Source organism: Bactrocera dorsalis, chromosome 1 (assembly GCF_023373825.1).
Source record: "Bactrocera dorsalis isolate Fly_Bdor chromosome 1, ASM2337382v1, whole genome shotgun sequence".
Lineage (NCBI taxonomy): Eukaryota > Metazoa > Arthropoda > Insecta > Diptera > Tephritidae > Bactrocera > Bactrocera dorsalis.
This window is the reverse complement of record NC_064303.1, coordinates 53,476,533-53,502,137: the sequence shown is the minus strand read 5'-3', so window position 1 is coordinate 53,502,137 and position 25,605 is coordinate 53,476,533. Positions and strand designations below refer to the sequence as shown.

The 25,605-nt window shown below is 36.8% G+C and overlaps 1 protein-coding gene and 1 long non-coding RNA gene across 3 annotated transcripts in view; one reads left to right on the top strand and one right to left on the bottom strand.

Moving 5' to 3' along the window:
• The first annotated feature begins 1,711 nt into the window (after window positions 1-1,711).
• On the top strand, window positions 1,712-6,525 carry LOC125775642 (uncharacterized). Of its 2 annotated transcripts, none has more exons than XR_007421224.1 (3): window positions 1,712-1,844; window positions 1,923-2,563; window positions 6,183-6,525. It is a non-coding gene; the product is annotated as an uncharacterized LOC125775642 (long non-coding RNA). The 2 variants fall into 2 exon arrangements; XR_007421223.1 differs by lacking the exon at window positions 6,183-6,525 and adding an exon at window positions 2,651-2,937.
• A 7,559-nt stretch (window positions 6,526-14,084) lies between these two features.
• LOC115066231 (transcription initiation factor IIB) overlaps window positions 14,085-25,605 on the bottom strand; it is a 159,829-nt gene continuing 148,308 nt past the window's right edge. The window contains exon 5 of the mRNA XM_049446052.1: window positions 14,085-14,132. Coding sequence (XP_049302009.1) covers window positions 14,125-14,132 — 8 coding nt within the window. The 3' untranslated portion in view covers window positions 14,085-14,124. The remainder of the gene's footprint in view (window positions 14,133-25,605) is intronic.

Genomic DNA, 25,605 nt, shown 5'->3' with positions numbered 1-25,605 from the left:
CTTTTGGCAGGTGTTGCACTTGGCTGTACTAACATTTCTTTCAAAAAATTTCCAAATAGGATTTGGTCGCACCATTTCTCCTAAACAAAACTCTATTTTAAAATACTTTCAAACAAAACTAAAATCTGTTACTTACCAAAATCTGAAAAAAAGTTCAACAACGAATTAAAGCTCAAACTCAATTGAAACTTAGATATCTAATTACAGCGGAATAATGAGAACGATGCATGGAATAAGTTCATTACAGGGGACGTCACATGAACTAATATTTTATATTTTAAAATAGTTAAAAAAGATAAAATTTAAACATGGAATGGCATTCGAAATCAGTGCAAAGAATCGGCCAAATACGGCCGATGCCGATGCTGAATTTTGTGGCCGATACTGGCCGATGCCGATACCAAGGCCGATTAATCGGTCGGTCTCTATTTATAAGTATCTTTGTTTGAGACCCAGGATCTTAGGCCGTCACTTCCACAAAGACTCCAGAAAGCGTTTTGTTTCCGGTATAGAAAAAATTAATGAAATGATGACGCTTCCCTCTTTATCTCATCTTTATCGACTTCCAAGAGGCGTTCAATACACTTCATAATCTGGAATGCATTCGATAATAGAGTAGTCCCCTTAAAATTAATTGATTTAATAAGACGGTCTACTCTGATGTGGGTTATCAGCACACATTACTCGTATCAGCTGGTGCTCTTTATACTCTTGCAACCAGTTACTACAGAGTATTATAGTTTTGTTCACCTAACGGTTGTACGTATCACCTAAAACTAAGCGAGATAGATATAGGGTTATATATATGTATATAAACAATCTAGACGAAGAGAAAAGTTGAATTTCGGTTGACTGTCTGTCTGTCCGAACACAAATCGACTAACCGAAAATATATAAAGTTCCATAACTAAGCGCTCAATTATGATATGAAGCTGTAAGCACAAGGAATGGCAGTAGCTGAGGGCACTTGTGGGCACAACCTTTTGAAAAAGTGGGCGTGGCCCCGCCGTCTAATAATGTACATAGCTCTTAAACCACTTAAGCTACAACAACCAAATTTGCTGAGCATAAATCTTATAAGAACTTCTACCGACCAAAAGTGAATGAAATCGGCGGATAATCCCGCTCATTTCTACTAAAAGCACGATAAATTAATAACTAAATACGCCAGAGACCACCAGGATGGTATGAGAAAGCTTTATGGGAGCCGGTTTGAAAATTAGACGATGAGTGTGGCACCGCCAACTTTTTGTTGTAATCTCATATCTCGGGACCCGACTGACCGATTTCGACAAAATTTAGTACGTGGCATTCTTCTTATATTCTTATGTAACATTGTGAAAATGGACAACAACCATGCCTACTTCCCATATAGCACAATTTTAAATTCCACTTGATTCGTTCAGTTTCCAGTACACAAATCAAGTAGCTATGAATATAACTGGATACAACTTTGCACAATTAATATCTTTAGTGTATATGACCAAGAATTGTTTAAATCCAATCAAAACTATTCAAGCCCCCAGGAAACCGTATACTTAGACCCCGGTACCTATTTTCAGATTTTGTTATGTATTCTTGTAATGTTAAAATAATAAAAAAAATTATCACCCCTATCACGCATTTCGACTTGGATTGAAATTTTCTCCGTTTGGCGACTTTGGTATCATGCGTTCCGTTCCCATTCAGTTCAACTTCGAAATTTACAATTCTGCCTATCATGCATTTCGATCGTAGCTCCGTTTTGCTAAGTTGCAATTTTGTTGGCGGAGAACTTTTTGTGGTTTTATTTTGCTGCGAAAATTTTATTATTTGCGTGATTTTTTTTTTAATTTTCTAAAAATGTAAGTAAAACTTGTATTTAAAAGTTGTAAAACACACGATATTTCCAGTTTTAGTGATGTTTTTTGATATGCTTTAAGGTCAAAAACAACAACACCAGGGCAATATGGAAAATTGGCAGATATGATGGAGAGTAAGCTAGATATAGCCAAAGGTTTCCAACAGGGTCTTAAAGAAGATGTGCAGGCTTTTTGGAAAGAGGAAGCATCAAATTTACTTGCCGTCGTTTCTTCCGCAAACGTATCTAGGACATACTTGAATGCGTCCTTATTCAGACGAAAGTTTTTTTGAATCTAAATAAGTAAAAAAATTGTAAGAAAAATGTCTACTTTCACTTGCAATTACTTACAGCCCGTCATTCATCTGGAAGGGATCGCACATATCTCGTAATCTTTTCCTTTCAATTCTCACCGCAGCATTCTGAGATGCGCTGCTCTCCTCCTCAACCAGTAATATCGCCGCGGATAAAGATTCCATAGTTACGTTTAATAAAAATAATAACAATATAAAAATTTTACTTTTATTTATTTTCTTTGAACAGCAGTAATTTGTGTATTTTTGTTTTGTTATGTTCCAGTTTCACATATTTCAAAGCAAACAGCTGATTTCGAAAGAGTTATAGCTCTTCCTCTTCTTCTTTCAATCCAATTGCAACGCATGATACCTAATTTCGACTCCGGCGGAGCGTAGAGCGGGAACGTAATCGAAATGCATGAAAGGGGTGATACATATATATATTATTAAAATATATATATATATATATTAAAAATATTAATTTACATTTTTTACTTGATTTTTCTGAATCTAGACTCAAATATTCCCTTAACATCGTATTGGCCGGAACGGGAGAAATAAGCTGGGGTCAAAGTAGAAGTTTCGAAGACCTAGACTATATGGAGAGACATGTTTAATAACACACACCTTTGCAAAAAGAAAGCCATCAATGGGGCAAGAAACTGCAGCGAAAGTAAGCCTCGGCTAAATCAATGAAATGCGTATAAACACCACCTATACCCAAAACTTCCAAGTCGATTGTAGAGAACTCGGAAATGTGAAATTCTTTTAGTTACTTGAGCAAGTTATAGGCATGCACATTTTACCAATTGTTATTTTAGTTATTAATTTGAATTACAATTTTTTTTTTATTTTACGTAATTCATTACGAGTATTTCTTAAAATACTAAGTTTTCTTAATACTTGTCTGTACTTAAATAAAAACTAATCAGCAAAATTTTTTTGCAAATTGTATCGATTCTACATTAGCCGAAGGAACTTCGTTCCTACCTGGTGTCCCACGACACCACATTTCTTTTTTCTTTAAAAAAGTAGACAATCTTGAAATAGGGTGGTCCATCATGATTGTTATAATTATTATTATATTAGAGATCAAATACCCAATTAGTTTGATTTTTTTTTATTAAATTTTGTTTCATTCAATATTTTATTTGCTTATATCCAATTTTTTATTATTCACCATATTGTACGTTCCCCTAGTTTCTTAAGATATCTTACATATTGATCGATTCAATATATACGGTGTAAAGCCAAACGAAACCTTTTTATATGGTCCCAGAATTAAGATTGGTCCAATTTGATTCATTTTCGCATCTCGACATTATTACCAGAAAAAGAAGCTCAATTAAGACTTACAAATTTACTGATATTATAGTATAAAGTATTCCAGAAATTATAACCTATTATTATGTAAATGGGAGCTAGAAATAATGACCGGATTTTAAGAGAACTATTGACCTGGTGTTAACCAACACTCGTTCTTGGTACTGAGGTTCACATATATATCTATATATGTATCTGTTGACTAAAAAATGTATTTGTATGGTAAATATATTTTAAATTGAATGTAAGTAAGTATAAGTAATCTTATTTTACACGAATTACTTACAGAGTATTTTTTATCATCACCTAAGCAATATTTTACACGGTTTTACACCTAAAGTAGTTGCAGATGGCAGTACCGTAAGCTTTTCTAAAGCATTTAACATCAAAAGCATCGCGATGGTAAAAACCGCTTGTATTATGGCTTGAAAATGATGCGCAGAAAAGAATACCTAAATTTTCAATGCGAAAACCCATCAGTTTTACGAAAAAAAAGCTAAGGCTTCAACAGTTAATGCGGACAAACCAAATTTTAACGATAGCAAGGGTTAACAACAATTTTTAAATTAAAAATTTTTCCACAATATTGAAATGATTAAGTTATTAAGTGTTAGAAAAACCTGTGGGAAGGCGTGTCTGCATGCGCGGTATTTTTCAGCTTGCCAGCGCCATTGGAGCAGAAAGTTTGATTTTCATATTCAAAATATCAACGTGTTCTTTGAAGATTGTGGGACTGGTTCCCCGAGTCTTAATTCGTCACGGTTTAAAGAAAGCAATTGAATTTGAAAATCACTTTCTAATTCATGATTCAAATGAAGAACGCTTAGCAAAGATTCAGCGAGATATTAAAAGAAAAATTTAATATTATATCAATTTATATAAGAAAGTAAACAAATGACTGATTTTTTTAAAACGTAGACTTAAAGTAAGCATATGTGAGTGTAACACAAAATAGGAATTTTTCTGTATCGATTTCGTAATTTTTTTCTTTAATGTTTTTTTTATTACATCAATTGAATGAATTGGTTTTGTTTATATTATAGAAACTAAATAAATAAATGTAGGTGGGTTTGTGTTTATTAAATTCTATGTTTATTTGACAAAACGTTTTATTTTATATAAGATTATTTTAAGTAAGTTCATTTCACAAATATTTTATTTTAAGTTTGCAAGTTCATTTGAACCTGATCAGTACACGTCCGCGTGCCTACTGATTTTTTACACGGATGTTAAGCCCTGTTTACAGCTTAATTGGGGACACCTTTGTGCTACGATTAGGATAATTGATTCAGCTTGTTTGTACATTATCGATGTTTTTATAGCATTGATCTTCTTTCAAAGAAAGTTTCGTTAACATTTGAGTTACTGTTCGGTGAATGCGCTTTACCTGCCCGTTTGCCCTCGGCACACCCGTCCTATATAGAGATGCAGTATTTCCTGCTCTCTACATTATTCTTTAAAAGCAGATTTATCTGTCCGTCATGATTTTCTTTGGATTTCCAAATATAGCAGCTTGTTTATGTAACCTATCAATCACTGCTGATGACCCTTAACTCTTGTTATGATTGATCATCTTTAGGAATTTCGTGTCCATTTTTGCGTTTGCTACAATGCACTCTATATTGGAAGAAGGCGTGGTTGTGATCCGATTTCGTCCTTTTTCACAACTAATCATAAAAGCGTCAAAAGAATTTTATGAACCTAATTTGGTTAAAATTTGTCTAGTAGGTTCGGAAATATGTTATTTCACCTAAAGGAGGTGGATGCCACACTCATTGTCCATTTCTGGTTCTGCTCCTGCAAAAACCCCCCTGCATAGAAACTTTATTGTCTCTGAGTTTCTCTCCCACCACAAATCTCACACCGAATTTGCGCTTCTTTTTAGGACCACTGTAGTAAATGCCACAAGGACCTACTCGCCTCAGTCCTTGTACCGTCCATCGCATTTCTTGGACAGTGATAATGTCAGTCTTTGCTCTAACGAGGACATAAACTAGCTGGGCAGCGGTACCTTCCCAATGATGGGACCCGATGTTCCAGGTGCATGCACTTAAATCGTTATCCTTAATGCGTTTGCCATGGTCGCGATCAAAAAGGAGGTTTCTCTTCCGAGGCTGTTTGTTTACTTTTCATTGGAGGGTTTTTTACGTGGCGGTTCTGAAACCTTGCACACAACCCTTAGCTCGCCTTCAAACGGGTGTTCTTTGGCTATGTAGAGGATATTTGGTTTAAGACCGGATGTCGTGAGCTGCTTGAGCCATGTGTAAAAAAATCTTTTCTGGACACTCTCAAGTGAATGGCAATCAGAGAACTTTCCTTAGTTGCGCGAAATTCAACATGAAACGCCATCCTCAAAATGTTTTAATTAAACTGGAATTATTAAAAAAAGTAAGCTAAAAAAAAGAATGAAGAAAAAAATAAAATAAAAGATTTTAAAAGTACAATTACAGACCCATCCGTAGCTGAGTATTTGTTATTAAAACTAAGTAAATTTAATATTTTTTAATGACAAATTATAGATTTCGAAAGAGTTATAGCTCTTCCTCTTCTTCTTTCAATCCAATTGCAACGCATGATACCTAATTTCGACTCCGGCGGAGCGTAGAGCGGGAACGTAATCGAAATGCATGAAAGGGGTGATACATATATATATTATTAAAATATATATATATATATATTAAAAATATTAATTTACATTTTTTACTTGATTTTTCTGAATCTAGACTCAAATATTCCCTTAACATCGTATTGGCCGGAACGGGAGAAATAAGCTGGGGTCAAAGTAGAAGTTTCGAAGACCTAGACTATATGGAGAGACATGTTTAATAACACACACCTTTGCAAAAAGAAAGCCATCAATGGGGCAAGAAACTGCAGCGAAAGTAAGCCTCGGCTAAATCAATGAAATGCGTATAAACACCACCTATACCCAAAACTTCCAAGTCGATTGTAGAGAACTCGGAAATGTGAAATTCTTTTAGTTACTTGAGCAAGTTATAGGCATGCACATTTTACCAATTGTTATTTTAGTTATTAATTTGAATTACAATTTTTTTTTATTTTACGTAATTCATTACGAGTATTTCTTAAAATACTAAGTTTTCTTAATACTTGTCTGTACTTAAATAAAAACTAATCAGCAAAATTTTTTTGCAAATTGTATCGATTCTACATTAGCCGAAGGAACTTTGTTCCTACCTGGTGTCCCACGACACCACATTTCTTTTTTCTTTAAAAAAGTAGACAATCTTGAAATAGGGTGGTCCATCATGATTGTTATAATTATTATTATATTAGAGATCAAATACCCAATTAGTTTGATTTTTTTTTATTAAATTTTGTTTCATTCAATATTTTATTTGCTTATATCCAATTTTTTATTATTCACCATATTGTACGTTCCCCTAGTTTCTTAAGATATCTTACATATTGATCGATTCAATATATACGGTGTAAAGCCAAACGAAACCTTTTTATATGGTCCCAGAATTAAGATTGGTCCAATTTGATTCATTTTCGCATCTCGACATTATTACCAGAAAAAGAAGCTCAATTAAGACTTACAAATTTACTGATATTATAGTATAAAGTATTCCAGAAATTATAACCTATTATTATGTAAATGGGAGCTAGAAATAATGACCGGATTTTAAGAGAACTATTGACCTGGTGTTAACCAACACTCGTTCTTGGTACTGAGGTTCACATATATATCTATATATGTATCTGTTGACTAAAAAATGTATTTGTATGGTAAATATATTTTAAATTGAATGTAAGTAAGTATAAGTAATCTTATTTTACACGAATTACTTACAGAGTATTTTTTATCATCACCTAAGCAATATTTTACACGGTTTTACACCTAAAGTAGTTGCAGATGGCAGTACCGTAAGCTTTTCTAAAGCATTTAACATCAAAAGCATCGCGATGGTAAAAACCGCTTGTATTATGGCTTGAAAATGATGCGCAGAAAAGAATACCTAAATTTTCAATGCGAAAACCCATCAGTTTTACGAAAAAAAAGCTAAGGCTTCAACAGTTAATGCGGACAAACCAAATTTTAACGATAGCAAGGGTTAACAACAATTTTTAAATTAAAAATTTTTCCACAATATTGAAATGATTAAGTTATTAAGTGTTAGAAAAACCTGTGGGAAGGCGTGTCTGCATGCGCGGTATTTTTCAGCTTGCCAGCGCCATTGGAGCAGAAAGTTTGATTTTCATATTCAAAATATCAACGTGTTCTTTGAAGATTGTGGGACTGGTTCCCCGAGTCTTAATTCGTCACGGTTTAAAGAAAGCAATTGAATTTGAAAATCACTTTCTAATTCATGATTCAAATGAAGAACGCTTAGCAAAGATTCAGCGAGATATTAAAAGAAAAATTTAATATTATATCAATTTATATAAGAAAGTAAACAAATGACTGATTTTTTTAAAACGTAGACTTAAAGTAAGCATATGTGAGTGTAACACAAAATAGGAATTTTTCTGTATCGATTTCGTAATTTTTTTCTTTAATGTTTTTTTTATTACATCAATTGAATGAATTGGTTTTGTTTATATTATAGAAACTAAATAAATAAATGTAGGTGGGTTTGTGTTTATTAAATTCTATGTTTATTTGACAAAACGTTTTATTTTATATAAGATTATTTTAAGTAAGTTCATTTCACAAATATTTTATTTTAAGTTTGCAAGTTCATTTGAACCTGATCAGTACACGTCCGCGTGCCTACTGATTTTTTACACGGATGTTAAGCCCTGTTTACAGCTTAATTGGGGACACCTTTGTGCTACGATTAGGATAATTGATTCAGCTTGTTTGTACATTATCGATGTTTTTATAGCATTGATCTTCTTTCAAAGAAAGTTTCGTTAACATTTGAGTTACTGTTCGGTGAATGCGCTTTACCTGCCCGTTTGCCCTCGGCACACCCGTCCTATATAGAGATGCAGTATTTCCTGCTCTCTACATTATTCTTTAAAAGCAGATTTATCTGTCCGTCATGATTTTCTTTGGATTTCCAAATATAGCAGCTTGTTTATGTAACCTATCAATCACTGCTGATGACCCTTAACTCTTGTTATGATTGATCATCTTTAGGAATTTCGTGTCCATTTTTGCGTTTGCTACAATGCACTCTATATTGGAAGAAGGCGTGGTTGTGATCCGATTTCGTCCTTTTTCACAACTAATCATAAAAGCGTCAAAAGAATTTTATGAACCTAATTTGGTTAAAATTTGTCTAGTAGGTTCGGAAATATGTTATTTCACCTAAAGGAGGTGGATGCCACACTCATTGTCCATTTCTGGTTCTGCTCCTGCAAAAACCCCCCTGCATAGAAACTTTATTGTCTCTGAGTTTCTCTCCCACCACAAATCTCACACCGAATTTGCGCTTCTTTTTAGGACCACTGTAGTAAATGCCACAAGGACCTACTCGCCTCAGTCCTTGTACCGTCCATCGCATTTCTTGGACAGTGATAATGTCAGTCTTTGCTCTAACGAGGACATAAACTAGCTGGGCAGCGGTACCTTCCCAATGATGGGACCCGATGTTCCAGGTGCATGCACTTAAATCGTTATCCTTAATGCGTTTGCCATGGTCGCGATCAAAAAGGAGGTTTCTCTTCCGAGGCTGTTTGTTTACTTTTCATTGGAGGGTTTTTTACGTGGCGGTTCTGAAACCTTGCACACAACCCTTAGCTCGCCTTCAAACGGGTGTTCTTTGGCTATGTAGAGGATATTTGGTTTAAGACCGGATGTCGTGAGCTGCTTGAGCCATGTGTAAAAAAATCTTTTCTGGACACTCTCAAGTGAATGGCAATCAGAGAACTTTCCTTAGTTGCGCGAAATTCAACATGAAACGCCATCCTCAAAATGTTTTAATTAAACTGGAATTATTAAAAAAAGTAAGCTAAAAAAAAGAATGAAGAAAAAAATAAAATAAAAGATTTTAAAAGTACAATTACAGACCCATCCGTAGCTGAGTATTTGTTATTAAAACTAAGTAAATTTAATATTTTTTAATGACAAATTATAGATTTCGAAAGAGTTATAGCTCTTCCTCTTCTTCTTTCAATCCAATTGCAACGCATGATACCTAATTTCGACTCCGGCGGAGCGTAGAGCGGGAACGTAATCGAAATGCATGAAAGGGGTGATACATATATATATTATTAAAATATATATATATATATATTAAAAATATTAATTTACATTTTTTACTTGATTTTTCTGAATCTAGACTCAAATATTCCCTTAACATCGTATTGGCCGGAACGGGAGAAATAAGCTGGGGTCAAAGTAGAAGTTTCGAAGACCTAGACTATATGGAGAGACATGTTTAATAACACACACCTTTGCAAAAAGAAAGCCATCAATGGGGCAAGAAACTGCAGCGAAAGTAAGCCTCGGCTAAATCAATGAAATGCGTATAAACACCACCTATACCCAAAACTTCCAAGTCGATTGTAGAGAACTCGGAAATGTGAAATTCTTTTAGTTACTTGAGCAAGTTATAGGCATGCACATTTTACCAATTGTTATTTTAGTTATTAATTTGAATTACAATTTTTTTTATTTTACGTAATTCATTACGAGTATTTCTTAAAATACTAAGTTTTCTTAATACTTGTCTGTACTTAAATAAAAACTAATCAGCAAAATTTTTTTGCAAATTGTATCGATTCTACATTAGCCGAAGGAACTTTGTTCCTACCTGGTGTCCCACGACACCACATTTCTTTTTTCTTTAAAAAAGTAGACAATCTTGAAATAGGGTGGTCCATCATGATTGTTATAATTATTATTATATTAGAGATCAAATACCCAATTAGTTTGATTTTTTTTTATTAAATTTTGTTTCATTCAATATTTTATTTGCTTATATCCAATTTTTTATTATTCACCATATTGTACGTTCCCCTAGTTTCTTAAGATATCTTACATATTGATCGATTCAATATATACGGTGTAAAGCCAAACGAAACCTTTTTATATGGTCCCAGAATTAAGATTGGTCCAATTTGATTCATTTTCGCATCTCGACATTATTACCAGAAAAAGAAGCTCAATTAAGACTTACAAATTTACTGATATTATAGTATAAAGTATTCCAGAAATTATAACCTATTATTATGTAAATGGGAGCTAGAAATAATGACCGGATTTTAAGAGAACTATTGACCTGGTGTTAACCAACACTCGTTCTTGGTACTGAGGTTCACATATATATCTATATATGTATCTGTTGACTAAAAAATGTATTTGTATGGTAAATATATTTTAAATTGAATGTAAGTAAGTATAAGTAATCTTATTTTACACGAATTACTTACAGAGTATTTTTTATCATCACCTAAGCAATATTTTACACGGTTTTACACCTAAAGTAGTTGCAGATGGCAGTACCGTAAGCTTTTCTAAAGCATTTAACATCAAAAGCATCGCGATGGTAAAAACCGCTTGTATTATGGCTTGAAAATGATGCGCAGAAAAGAATACCTAAATTTTCAATGCGAAAACCCATCAGTTTTACGAAAAAAAAGCTAAGGCTTCAACAGTTAATGCGGACAAACCAAATTTTAACGATAGCAAGGGTTAACAACAATTTTTAAATTAAAAATTTTTCCACAATATTGAAATGATTAAGTTATTAAGTGTTAGAAAAACCTGTGGGAAGGCGTGTCTGCATGCGCGGTATTTTTCAGCTTGCCAGCGCCATTGGAGCAGAAAGTTTGATTTTCATATTCAAAATATCAACGTGTTCTTTGAAGATTGTGGGACTGGTTCCCCGAGTCTTAATTCGTCACGGTTTAAAGAAAGCAATTGAATTTGAAAATCACTTTCTAATTCATGATTCAAATGAAGAACGCTTAGCAAAGATTCAGCGAGATATTAAAAGAAAAATTTAATATTATATCAATTTATATAAGAAAGTAAACAAATGACTGATTTTTTTAAAACGTAGACTTAAAGTAAGCATATGTGAGTGTAACACAAAATAGGAATTTTTCTGTATCGATTTCGTAATTTTTTTCTTTAATGTTTTTTTTATTACATCAATTGAATGAATTGGTTTTGTTTATATTATAGAAACTAAATAAATAAATGTAGGTGGGTTTGTGTTTATTAAATTCTATGTTTATTTGACAAAACGTTTTATTTTATATAAGATTATTTTAAGTAAGTTCATTTCACAAATATTTTATTTTAAGTTTGCAAGTTCATTTGAACCTGATCAGTACACGTCCGCGTGCCTACTGATTTTTTACACGGATGTTAAGCCCTGTTTACAGCTTAATTGGGGACACCTTTGTGCTACGATTAGGATAATTGATTCAGCTTGTTTGTACATTATCGATGTTTTTATAGCATTGATCTTCTTTCAAAGAAAGTTTCGTTAACATTTGAGTTACTGTTCGGTGAATGCGCTTTACCTGCCCGTTTGCCCTCGGCACACCCGTCCTATATAGAGATGCAGTATTTCCTGCTCTCTACATTATTCTTTAAAAGCAGCTTTATCTGTCCGTCATGATTTTCTTTGGATTTCCAAATATAGCAGCTTGTTTATGTAACCTATCAATCACTGCTGATGACCCTTAACTCTTGTTATGATTGATCATCTTTAGGAATTTCGTGTCCATTTTTGCGTTTGCTACAATGCACTCTATATTGGAAGAAGGCGTGGTTGTGATCCGATTTCGTCCTTTTTCACAACTAATCATAAAAGCGTCAAAAGAATTTTATGAACCTAATTTGGTTAAAATTTGTCTAGTAGGTTCGGAAATATGTTATTTCACCTAAAGGAGGTGGATGCCACACTCATTGTCCATTTCTGGTTCTGCTCCTGCAAAAACCCCCCTGCATAGAAACTTTATTGTCTCTGAGTTTCTCTCCCACCACAAATCTCACACCGAATTTGCGCTTCTTTTTAGGACCACTGTAGTAAATGCCACAAGGACCTACTCGCCTCAGTCCTTGTACCGTCCATCGCATTTCTTGGACAGTGATAATGTCAGTCTTTGCTCTAACGAGGACATAAACTAGCTGGGCAGCGGTACCTTCCCAATGATGGGACCCGATGTTCCAGGTGCATGCACTTAAATCGTTATCCTTAATGCGTTTGCCATGGTCGCGATCAAAAAGGAGGTTTCTCTTCCAAGGCTGTTTGTTTACTTTTCATTGGAGGGTTTTTTACGTGGCGGTTCTGAAACCTTGCACACAACCCTTAGCTCGCCTTCAAACGGGTGTTCTTTGGCTATGTAGAGGATATTTGGTTTAAGACCGGATGTCGTGAGCTGCTTGAGCCATGTGTAAAAAAATCTTTTCTGGACACTCTCAAGTGAATGGCAATCAGAGAACTTTCCTTAGTTGCGCGAAATTCAACATGAAACGCCATCCTCAAAATGTTTTAATTAAACTGGAATTATTAAAAAAAGTAAGCTAAAAAAAAGAATGAAGAAAAAAATAAAATAAAAGATTTTAAAAGTACAATTACAGACCCATCCGTAGCTGAGTATTTGTTATTAAAACTAAGTAAATTTAATATTTTTTAATGACAAATTATAGATTTTTTGTTTATTTATTCTAATGCTGTTAGCGAATAATTAGTTTAAGCTATAAAATACGAGGTATGGCAATTAAGTAATGAGACTGACTCCATAAAAACCGTATATTTGAAAATTATTTTACAACTCTGCCAATCACTTCAAAGTAGTCCCCTTGGGCGGCTATACAGCGATTCCAGCGCGTTTTCCATGCTTCGTAACATTTCTGCAACGCTTCGACTGGGATTTCCGCGAGTACCCTCGTCAAGACCGCCTGGATGTCCGTAATCGACTCAAAATGGGTTCATTTGACCACCGATTTTGGTTTAGGAAACAAAAAAAGTCACAAGGTGACATGTCGGGCGCATGAGGTGGATGTTGCAACACGGCGATCCCTTTAGAGGCCAAATACTGGGACACGCTGAGGACGGTGTGGCGCGGCGCGTTGTCGTGATGAATGATCCAATTACGAGCGATGTCTGGGCGCACCCTGTTGACTCGTTTTCGCAATCTTTTGAGTACATGGCAATAGTAGACTTGATTCACAGTTTTCCCCGGTGGAACGAATTCTTTGTGGACGATTCCACGGCTATCAAAAAAGGCAATAATCATCGTTTTCACCTTCGACTTGCTCATGCGATCTTTTTTCGGGCGGGGGGCGCGCGGATCGCAAACGAAACACCTGGGCACAACTATGAGCACTACCACCATACACTCTTACAATTTTAGCGTACGTTTCCGAAGCTGTTTCACCCACTCAAATGCAAAATTTTATCGCGACGCGTTGCTCTTGATTTCGTTTTTCCATTTTCGTGACGAGCACTACAAACACACGTCTACTCAACTTGACACAGCAGGCGAAATAAAAAAAGCAGAGCGATGGTACAAATATCAATAGAGAGGGGAGGAATGCCGGAAAAAGAAAAGGGGAATTTCAAGAACACAGGTTTACCACAAGAGCGGCAATAAAATCAGTCTCATTACTTAATTGTCAAACCTCGTATACATCTGTGGTAGTTGATCAATAGGCGTCCTCAGGAAATAGCTTTAGTGCATGTGGATACCCTGCATGCAATATCGCCAATTTCTTTTTGACTACGTTTATGTTCAGAAGCCTATAAATAAATATGGACACGTTTTATAATATAAAAGCACAAGCATATAAATTTTGTATAAGCCAGACATATACACAAATTAGTCAATTATTGATACTTTCAGTAGTTCACCTTTTAATGTCACAATCTTTTTATACTCTTGGATATTGTTGCTACAGATTATAAAAGCAGTTTTGATCACCTAACGGTTGTTTGTAACTTCTTCTTCTTTACTGGCGTAGCCACCGCACTATGGTCGGAAATTTCATTTCGTTGGCCAAAAGTCAAAATTTTTGCAGTCCCGAAATATGTTGCGGTTTCTGAAATCTGGTAGTCAACGCTCCAAAACAACCAAAAATGAATTTTGTTGTTGTAATATGCAATTCACCGTTATTCGGTGAGTCATCGAAGTTGAATTTGTTTGCTTCATTTGTAAACATAATTGCGTTCGGTGTTTTATAGTGCTTACTTCAATTGCTTGTTAAAGCTGAAAACGAAGCGTGTTAAATAAAAGTTTAAATGGAACACGAAGGTGATGGTAAGTTTATTAATTTTGTAAAATATAATACTCAAAAGTTGGATACTCTAAAAAATAAAATAACTTTTTCCAAAAGTCTTTAACATTTTGGAATTTATTTTAAGTTTGAGTAAGCTTAACACATTTTGTTTAGGAGTGTTAAGCATAAGATTAAAAACCAAAATTACTTTGAAGTGTTTAGTTTTTGAAAATGTTTATCTCGATTTGCGGTTTTTTGCGGTTTTTGAGTAAATTTTTTTTTCAGTCGTCATTTGTTTACAGAATTCAGCAGTTTTTGATATTTGGTTGAAAAGAGTATATCCGGAATGAGTTGTGGAAAGAACTAAGTCTTCATGTTGATGTTCTGAAAGCAGGTGGTTGTGGTTCCACAAATGACGGCAACACGTCGCGAAGAGAATTTACGGAATATGATAAATTTTCGAAAATTTTAGGAGTAGACACTGAATTAATATTTCGAATGAGAATAATATTAATATGTTTATCTTGTAAATTTTCCCTAAATTTGGATAAATTTGAAGAGTATTGCTTTCAAACTGGTCAATTATATCAAAGCAAGTACCCCTGGTTGCCAATGACTCCCACAGTACATAAAGTTATAGTTCACTCAAAGCAAATAATGCAGAATACACCACTTCCTGTTGGTTACTTCGGAGAGGATGCAGCTGAGTCACGAAACAAAATATATAAAAGCGACAGACTGCACCATGCACGTAAGACTAGCAGCATTGATAATCTTTTCGATGTATTTCATAGAGCTCTTGACACATCGGATCCATTAATTTCATCTCTTCGCTTAAATACACGTGTGCGCCAAAGGAAGCGTTTAACGCTGCCACTAGAAGTAAAGGAATTATTGTATTGTGAGGATATCGGTGAAACATGTGCGACTGAGAATTTAGAAAATATGGATGATGACGAGGGCGACGCGGACGATTATCCAGAAGAACTTGAACAGGAAAATACATTTTTGGATAATGAATTGTTTTTAAATTAAAGAGTTTAATAAAATTTTAATATTTTCGTAAATACGTGTGTAAATTATATTTTCAATTTCCAGAAACAACATATTTACTCGTAAGTATCGTATATTTTTTCATTTAGAACTAAAAAAATAAAAACTCAGAAAGAAAAGAAACAAAAATTTTATGTAAACATTTTTTTTAATTTTAATTCTAAATGTTGATAATTAAAAAAAAAAAATTATTATTTTATACAAAAACACTTAAATTATACTGCAACTTCAAATTCCAGTTAAAAATTCCGTTATTTTAAGTTTTAATAGTTTTGGCCAAGAAAAGTGATGTTTCCGACCATAGTGCACCGCTTACGCGATTATAGCCGAGTCAAGGATGGAGTCATGTGTAGAAGTTCACGCAAGTGAGGAAGGTTCTCTGATCGCCATTCACTTGGGAGTGGCCAGAAACGATTCTTTTACATATGACTCAAGCAGCTCACGACTTCCGGCCTTTGACCAAGTATCCTCTGGGTAGCCTAAGAACATTCGTTTGAAGGCGAGCTAAAGTGAGAAGGCGAAATATCCCCTCCGCAGGGTTGTGCGCTGGGTTTGGGACCCGCCACGTAAAAAATCTTACCAATGAAAAGGTTGTTTGTAACACTTAAAACAAATCGAGATAGATATACGAGTAGAGTTATATATACATAAATGACGAAGGGCGAATTGAAATTACGTTGATTGTGTGTCCGTCCGTCTGTCTCTGCAAACTGTAACTGCTTAACCGTTGTAATAAAATTCGGTACATATTATTTACATAGTATTTTTTTATCATCACCTAAGCAATATTTTATACGGTTTTACTTTCTTGTACGGATTTTTGCCAAACCATGAGATGCAGCGCTAAAAGTAAAAAAACCAAAAAGGAAATGTGAAAACAAAACTATTCGTCGGAATATCTTATCGTGAAAAACCAAGTTTACGTGAGATTGTTAACTTTCTTGATAGTTTAAAAGTTGGTGAAAAATTTGTAGCATTGCAAAGGAAAGAAAATGCAGTGCAGAAACTGTGAGCACAATTAAAAAAAAACGAAAGTGCTACCGTAAAGTGGTTTCATATGGCGGTACCGGAAGCTTTTTTAAAGCATTTAACATCAGAAGCTTCGCGATGGTAAAAACGGAGCGCTTGTATTATGGCTTGAAAATGATGCGCAGAAAAGAATACCTGAATTCTCAATGCGAAAACCCATCAGTTTTATAAAAAAAAGTTGTGGCTTCAGCAGTTTTTAAATAATTAATTTACCAGCGGGTAGAGTTCTCAACGCTTTATTAAGATGAGTACCATCAGCACTGAGTTACAATCAATCAATATAGGAGTTCAAAGGAATTTTATTTATTTATTTATTTAGAAGAGAAATAAATATAAATAGTTATTCCACCTCTATATAGTATATGTAAAGCACTGGCTGCAAGGGCCTTTGGCTTGATTAATATTTACAGATTAAGTTATTACATTTTTATTACTTAAGACTAAAGCAAATTAAATATTAGTTTGTACTTCAGTTACTTATATATTAAATAAATAATTTACATATTTGCATATATTTAACAAAAAAGATTAATGTTATTGCAATCTGTCCGATCGAGTAAGTCAGATGGTTTGTTGTTACCAAAAATCAAGACTCTTTGTTGTTGTACGTGTGCGCAGTGATCGAGGATATGAAGCATTGTGAAATCTTCCGAACCACATAAAGAGCATATGGGTTTGCTTCTACCATTCAAAACGTGTCCATGTGTCGCAAGTGTATGTTCAATCCTTATGCGTGTGAATGTTTTTATATTTTTACAGGTGATTGCATTGGAATATTGCGGTTGTTGGCCCAATGGATTAGCAAGTTTATAATAATGGTTATAGTGTCTCCAATCGTTTAGACAACAGACCGATATATATTGTTTAACGTATTTCTTAATATCCTTTGTGGTGAAGTATGCTGACGTATGCAAAGATTCTTTATTTGCTTCTTTCGCTCGTTTGTCAGCCATTTCGTTTCTTTGAATCCCTGTGTGTCCAGGTATCCACATAATTTTGATTATGTTATTGTGTTGAAAAATAAGGTTTTTTATTTTTGTAATCAGGTAGGTAGTCGTTTGATTGGTTAAATAAAAATGGTATCTATGGCGGATTTACTGTCGCTGCAAATAATAGTTTTCTTTCCATTCCTAGCGGCAAAACAAACCGCTTCCAATTTTGCAGCTGTTTCAGCTGTAAATACCGAGTAGGACGACGGCAAAACAAAAGCAGCTATGGTGACACCGTTCTTGTTTGTCAAAGCAGATGAGGTGCAGGTATCACTTTTAGATCCGTCTGTAAATATCAACTCCCAATCATTTCTATAGGGTCGAATAGTTTTTTTATATAGCTGAACATATTCAGTGTTGCTTGCGATATAGTTGTGTAACGCTGATGCAACTTGGAGATAATGTTATGGAAGGCGGAATTATTGAAGGTTCCACCACTGTAGGGCTCGTAATTATCCCGAGTTGCTTGGTTGTGGGTTTGTTGTATCTGCGTGAACATTGAAGAGTGCTATTTATATTCATGAGTGTTAACTCGTTTCTGCATAGAAGCAACTTTGGAATGAGTAGCTATGTGTTATGTGTGGTCCTTTGCTGGATATCTGGTAACCCGGATTCTTTTAAAATAGCTTTGATTGGTGATGTTGGGAAGGCACAAATACCTCTTCTCGCTGCCGCATGGTAAGGCGCATTTAAGAGTTTGATATTAGTTTTGGCACGGTGTCCGTATATTGCAAGTCCATAGTCAATTTTTGATAACAATAATGATCTTGTCACATTAATGGGAGTGTTTGGGTAACACAAACAATTTTTTGATGATAAGTACTTTATAATGTTTGGTTTTAAAAATAAGCTTGATCGAATATATTTACAATGATCTTTATAAGAAAGAGTTTTATCAAATATTCAGCCTAGAATTTTTAAGCTATGAGTATGGGGAATCCTCCATCCTTGGAGGATGGAGTCATGTGTAGAAGTTCACGCAAGTGAGGAAAGTTCTCTGATCGCCATTCACTTGGGAGTGGCCAGAAACGATTCTTTTACATATGACTCAAGCAGCTCACGACTTCCGGTCTTTGACCAAGTATCCTGTGGGTAGCCTAAGAACATCCGTTTGAAGGCGAGCTAAAGTGAGAAGGCGAAAAATCCCCTGCATAGGGTTGTGCGCTGGGTTTGGGACCCGCCACGTAAAAAACACCCCCAATGAAAAAGTGTAAACAGCCTCGGATGAGAGACCCCCCTTTTGATGACGACCATGGCAAACGAAATAAGGACTATGATTTGAGGGCATGCACCTGGAATGCCCGGTCCCTTAATTGGGAAGGTGCCGCTGCCCAGCTGGTAGATGTCCTCGGAAAGATAAAGGCTGACATCACCGCCGTCCAAGAAATGCGATGGACGGGACAAGGACAGAAACGAGTAGGTCCTTGTGACATTTACTACAGTGGCCATATAAAGGAGCGCAAGTTTGGTGTTGGATTCGTGGTGGGAGAGAGACACCGTCGCCGAGTACTATCATTCACTCCGGAGAATGAACGTCTAGCCACAATCCGCATCAAAGCGAGGTTCTTCAACATATCGCTGATTTGCGCCCACGCCCCGGCGGAAGAGAAGGACGATGTGACCAAAGATGCCTTTTATTAGTGCTTGGAGCGCACTTATGAGAGATGCCCCCGCCACGATGTCAAATCGTGTTTGGCGACTTCAACGCCAGGGTGGGCAAAGAAGGTATCTTTGGCACTACGGTCGGTAAATTCAGCCTCCACGAGGAAACATCCCCAAATGGGTTGAGGCTGATCGACTTCGCCGGGGCCCGAAATATGATTATCTGTAGTACTAGATTCCAGCATAAGAAGATACATCAAGCTACCTGGCTGTCTCCGGATCGAAAAACCACCAACCAGATCGATCATGTTGTGATAGACGGAAGACAAGTCTCCAGTGTTTTAGATGTGCGTGCGCTCCGAGGACCTAACATTGACTCGGACCACTATATTGTTGCAGCCAAAATTCGCACCCGCCTCTGTGCAGCAAAAAACGCACGCCAACAAACACAAGGAAGGTTCGACGTCGAGAAGCTGCAATCACAACAGACAGCCGAAAGATTTTCTACTCGGCTTGCACTCCTGCTCTCTGAGGGCACTCGTCAACAACTCGGTATAAGGGAACTGTGGGACGGCATTTCAAACTCCTTACGTACAGCTGCAACCGAAACCATTGGTTTTCGGAAAGTGCAAAAGAACAGCTGGTACGACGACGAGTGCCGTGTCGCAGCGGAGAGAAAAAAGGCTGCCTACCTCGCAACGTTACGATCGACCACAACACGTGCGGGATGGGATAGATACCGAGAGTTGAAGAGGGAAGCGAGACGCATTTGCAGACAGAAGAAAAAAGGGGCCGAAATGCGTGAGTACGAACAGCTTGATAAGCTGGCCGACAGGGGTAATGCTCGAAAATTCTACGGAAAAATGCGGCGGCTTACAGAAGGTTTCAAGACCGGAGCATACTCCTGTAGAACCCCCAAAGGTGATCTAGCCACCGATGCCCAGAGCATACTTAGATTATGGAGGGAACACTTCTCCAGCCTGCTGAATGGCAGTGAACACATAACACCAGGAGAAGGCGAACCCGATTCCCCAATCGATGACGATGGAGCAGACGTTCCATTACCCGACCATGAAGAAGTTCGAATAGCAATCACCCGCCTGAAAAACAACAAAGCGGCAGGGGCCGATGGATTGCCGGCCGAGCTATTCAAACACGGCGGCAAAGAACTGATAAGGAGCATGCATCAGCTTCTTTGTAAAATATGGTCGGACCAAAGCATGCCCAACGACTGGAATTTAAGTGTGCTATGCCCAATCCATAAAAAAGGAGACCCCACAATCTGCACCAACTACCGTGGGATAAGCCTCCTCAACATCGCATATAAGGTTCTATCGAGCGTATTGTGTGAAAGATTAAAGCCCACCATCAACGAACTGATTGGACCTTATCAGTGTGGCTTTAGACCTGGCAAATCAACAACCGACCAGATATTCACCATGCGCCAAATTTTGGAAAAGACCCGTGAAAGGAGAATCGACACACACCACCTCTTCGTCGATTTCAAAGCTGCTTTCGACAGCACGAAAAGGAGCTGCCTTTATGCCGCGATGTCTGAATTTGGTATCCCCGCAAAACTGATACGGTTGTGTAAACTGACGCTGAGCGGCACCAAAAGCTCCGTCAGGATCGGGAAGAACCTCTCCGAGCCGTTCGATACCAAACGAGGTTTCAGACAAGGCGACTCCCTATCGTGCAACTTTTTCAATCTGCTGCTGGAGAAAATTATTCGAGCTGCAGAACTTAATCGAACAGGTACAATCTTTTATAAGAGTGTAGAGCTGCTGGCGTATGCCGATGATATTGATATCATCGGTCTCAACACCCGCGCCGTCAGTTCTGCTTTCTCCAGACTGAACAAGGAAGCAAAAGAAATGGGTCTGGCAGTGAACGAAGGCAAGACGAAATATCTCCTGTCATCAAACAAACAGTCGTCGCACTCGCGACTTGGCTCTCACGTCACTGTTGACAGTCATAACTTTGAAGTTGTAGATAATTTCGTCTATCTTGGAACCAGCGTAAACACCACCAACAATGTCAGCCTGGAAATCCAACGCAGGATTATTCTTGCCAACAGGTGCTACTTCGGACTGCTATATGGTGCAGAGGCCTGGACGATGTCAACAACAGATGAGTCGACGTTGCGAGTTTTCGAGAGAAAAGTTCTGCGAAAGATTTATGGTCCTTTGCGCGTTGGCCACGGCGAATATCGCATTCGATGGAACGATGAGCTGTACGACATATACGACGACGTTGACATAGTTCAGCGAATTAAAAGACAGCGGCTACGCTGGCTAGGTCATATTGTCCGGATGGATGAAAACACTCCAGCTCTGAAAGTATTCGACGCAGTACCCGCCGCGGGAAGCAGAGGAAGAGGAAGACCTCCACTCCGTTGGAAGGACCAAGTGGAGAAGGACCTGGCTTCGCTTGGAATATCCAATTGGCGCCACGTAGCAAAGAGAAGAAACGACTGGCGCGCTGTTGTTGACTCGGCTATAATCGCGTAAGCGGTGTCTACGCCAGTAAAGAAGAAGAAGAAGAGTATGGAGAATTTGTGTATTTAAAAAGGTTAAGGTAGTAAATGAGCAATTATGCTTTCTACAAATATGAAATGTGGAGCTTTTGTTTTATGAAATTTTTACACCTGAAATTTCGGACCATTTGTTGACATAATTTTAAATTTTTATAAGTTCATGTTTAACTTGTCTTAAGTCTTTAATTTTTGTAAAGATCACGACGTCATCTGCGTAGATAAAGTGTTTTATTTGTGGGTTAGTACTAATTATGGAGCTGACTTTATTAAACGCAATGATGAAGAGAGTTGCCGAGAGTGGTGAACCCTGGGGTATACCATTGTTCAACTTGAAAACCTGTGATTGGTATTTATTGGCACATACGTTAAATTTTCGTTGATATAAGAAACATTTTATAATTTTAAACATTTTGTGCCCAATTTTCCATTGCTTAAGTTCACTGATCACCATGTGAGCTCCAACCCTGTCGAAGGCTTTTTCTAAATCCAAGCTTAGAACTTAGTAACGAGTGGCACTGGTATACTTACTTTCTATAGTATACCTATGAGTTGGAAAATAAAAAGCACTGGTTTTCACACGTTATAAAATATTTACTTGACTTTATTATTTCACAGTAGAATCTTATTTTCTTTGTATACAACTCGGTGTATTTAACTATATTCCAATGTTGGACACTGATGTCGAGCTCGGTGTTTCACGTCACTTGGCGATTTTGATAAAAAAAAAGAAATATTGGTGAATATTAGATTGATCCGTTGATGATCGTGTGGTTGTTGTGTTGTAATAATGAGCGGTGTCAGGTACTGTGTTTGATGCGTGTGTGTGTAGTGGTGTGTGCTGTGAACTGTTGTGTGATGAGGTGTTGTGACGTGACGTGATGCGCTGTAACGTGAGGTAATGCGATGTGGGATGCTGCAGAACACTCATAGCTCATGTGAACAGAACTGAAACGTGATTACGGGATGTCAAGTACGGCCTTACCTTAGTTGTGTATCATGACACTTCAATTTTTTCAGGTAGGTGATTGTTCAAGACTTAAGTTCAGTAAAATGCAGTTCTGCGCATAATTAGTAACGACGCAAACCGATACCAGTCAGCTGATGGCTGAATGCTGAATGATCAATATGGTTGTGTCCTCCTTTTATTCCTTGTATTCGTAGAGTAGCAGTTTCACTCTAGCTTAGCGAATGTAAATGTAAATCTACAATATGTAAACTATAGACATTCATATATATGAATGCACATATGTATCATGTAGCGTGATGCTACAATCCGTTAACCAAATGTATATTTAAGGAGGTATTCAATAAAGAAGCGGCCTATTTGGCGGTAGACGGTTATACTATACAGACGTGCTTTTTTTTAATACAACTCTTGTACAGTGATATTTATCAAAGGTCAGGAGAACGACTCCACTAGGTACTGGCTTTTGATTAAAGTATTTAGGGAATTTGAAAATTGATACAACTCCCTGTCCTTTTAAGTGTTCAATGATTTCATCGTCTGAGATTTCATTGAGGCATGGTGCCACATTTCAAAAAAATAACCCTGGTCGGTCCAACACCGGGGTGTGTCAAGCTTTTTTCGCGTAAAACTTTTTTTGTGTGAGGTTTGTCAATTTTTTTCGCGTTAAATTTCTTTTTTTTAATCTTCTTTTGCGCGTTGGCCACGGCGAATATCGCATTCGATGGAACGATGAGCTGTACGAGAAATACGACGACATTGACATAGTTTAGCGAATTAAAAGACAGCGGCTACGCTGGCTAGGTCATGTTGTCCGGATGGATGAAAACACTCCAGCTCTGAAAGTATTCGACGCAGTACCCGCCGCGGGAAGCAGAGGAAGAGGAAGACCTCCACTCCGTTGGAAGGATCAAGTAGAGAAGGACCTGGCCTCGCTTGGAATATCCAATTGGCGCCACGTAGCGAAGAGAAGAAACGACTGGCGCGCTGTTGTTGACTAGGCTACAATCGCGTAAGCGGTGTCTATTCCAGTAAAGAAGAAGAAGAAGAATGAAAATAGGCATATTTATCAACGAAAATCGTTTTTTTTTTTCGTTGGATTTGGCTCGTCTTGGAAGACCCACACGGTCGATTGCTGTTTTGTTTCGGGCTCATACGCATAGATCCATGATTCGTCACCTGTGACGATCTTATAAACGTCTATTGAAGCACCGCGATCAGCATTTCTTTACACCAATCCACACGATCCTTTTTTTGAGCAATTGTCAAATTGTGCGGGATCCAACGAAAACAAACCTTTTTTACCGCCAAGTGTTCAGGCAATATCGAGTGTATGCTGGGGAGAAATGCATAGGCATGCCTCTATCTGAAGGTATGTTATAGACGGTCTTGCATTATCAGTTCACGTACGGCATCTATGTTTTCTGGCACAACGGCTGTTTTTGGACGACCTTCACGGATTTCGTCTTTGAGCGAGCGTCGGCCACGATTGAATTCGTTGTAACAGTTTTTCACAGTGCTATAGGATGGTGCTTCATAGCCATACAAAGATTTTAGTTCATCGATGCACTCTTGCCGTAATAATCCACGTCGAAAGTTGTGAAAAATGATCGCACGAAAATGCTGACGAGTTAATTCCATTTTTTGGCCGAGATGAATTTTTTAATCCCCTGTAAATAAAACAATTCACGATTAAATGACAAAACGTTCTGAGTGATGTTATGCTAAAAAATGTCAAACTTTCCAATGGAAATGTCAGATTGCACCTGACAACACTTAGTATTGCCTAGTCCAGAAATATATATAGCAACCTATGTAGTTAAGGTTGTTCTGGAGTTTTATTTCTACATCACATATTCCATATAAAGTTTTCGTTGATATGAATTTTTTAGCTATGTTGTCATTTTTAACTAATAATAAAAGTTTTCCGTTTCTAAGTTCTGATATGTTTATTATTTCGGTGCTTATATTTTTTTTCTTTGTACACAGCAAAACACGAATATTTGCTTATGGGTTTTGAGAGTTCGTTGCACTTAGCACTAAATATCTTCGGTTATCTTTTGTTGTTGGAGGAAAGCTTGGAAAATCGTTATTGGGAAATGCTTGATTTTTTTTTCTTTTCGATTTGGGACTTGTTAATAACAGAGAGAACCTATTATCACCAAGAGAGTGTCCCCCTGGGGGCATATTTCTTGTTGTTCACTATACTATAATATAAACACTCTTTAACACGTGCTTTGAATGAAAGTTCTTGAAGTTAGAATGCACTTACGAAAAAGGCGTGAGGGAATAGCAAAAAACCGCCAGTAGCACAAAACCACAACCGTTCGCTTTGAGTATCAGTCGATGACTGTCAAAGGAATTTAAAATACCGTCACTTCGAAATATGAATAAACAAAGATAAACAATAAACAAACAGAAATGTATGATAAAAAAAAGATGAGAAATAGAAAGCTTAGATAAACCAGTATTGCCAGATCAGACTTAACATTATTAGAAAATAAACTTAAAACTAACGTAAATAATCCTAAACATCCTCCTAGTTCGAGTCGGTCGACTCGAAATCTTCCTTCTCTAGCAAAAGACATAATTTCTGGACGCTCGTTTCATGTATCCTCTAGCTGTTCTCAAGGTGACATTGCTGACCACTCCATCAGCTCCGGGAAGTACTGTTGTCACTCGACCCAGGCACCAGTGGGTTGGAGGCAGGTTCTCTTGTTTGATTAGGACGATATCATCCTCCCTTATATTCTTCGTACGCATAGGCCAATTGTATCGTCTTTGCAGAATGGTGAGATACTCCTCACTCCAACGCTGCCAAAAT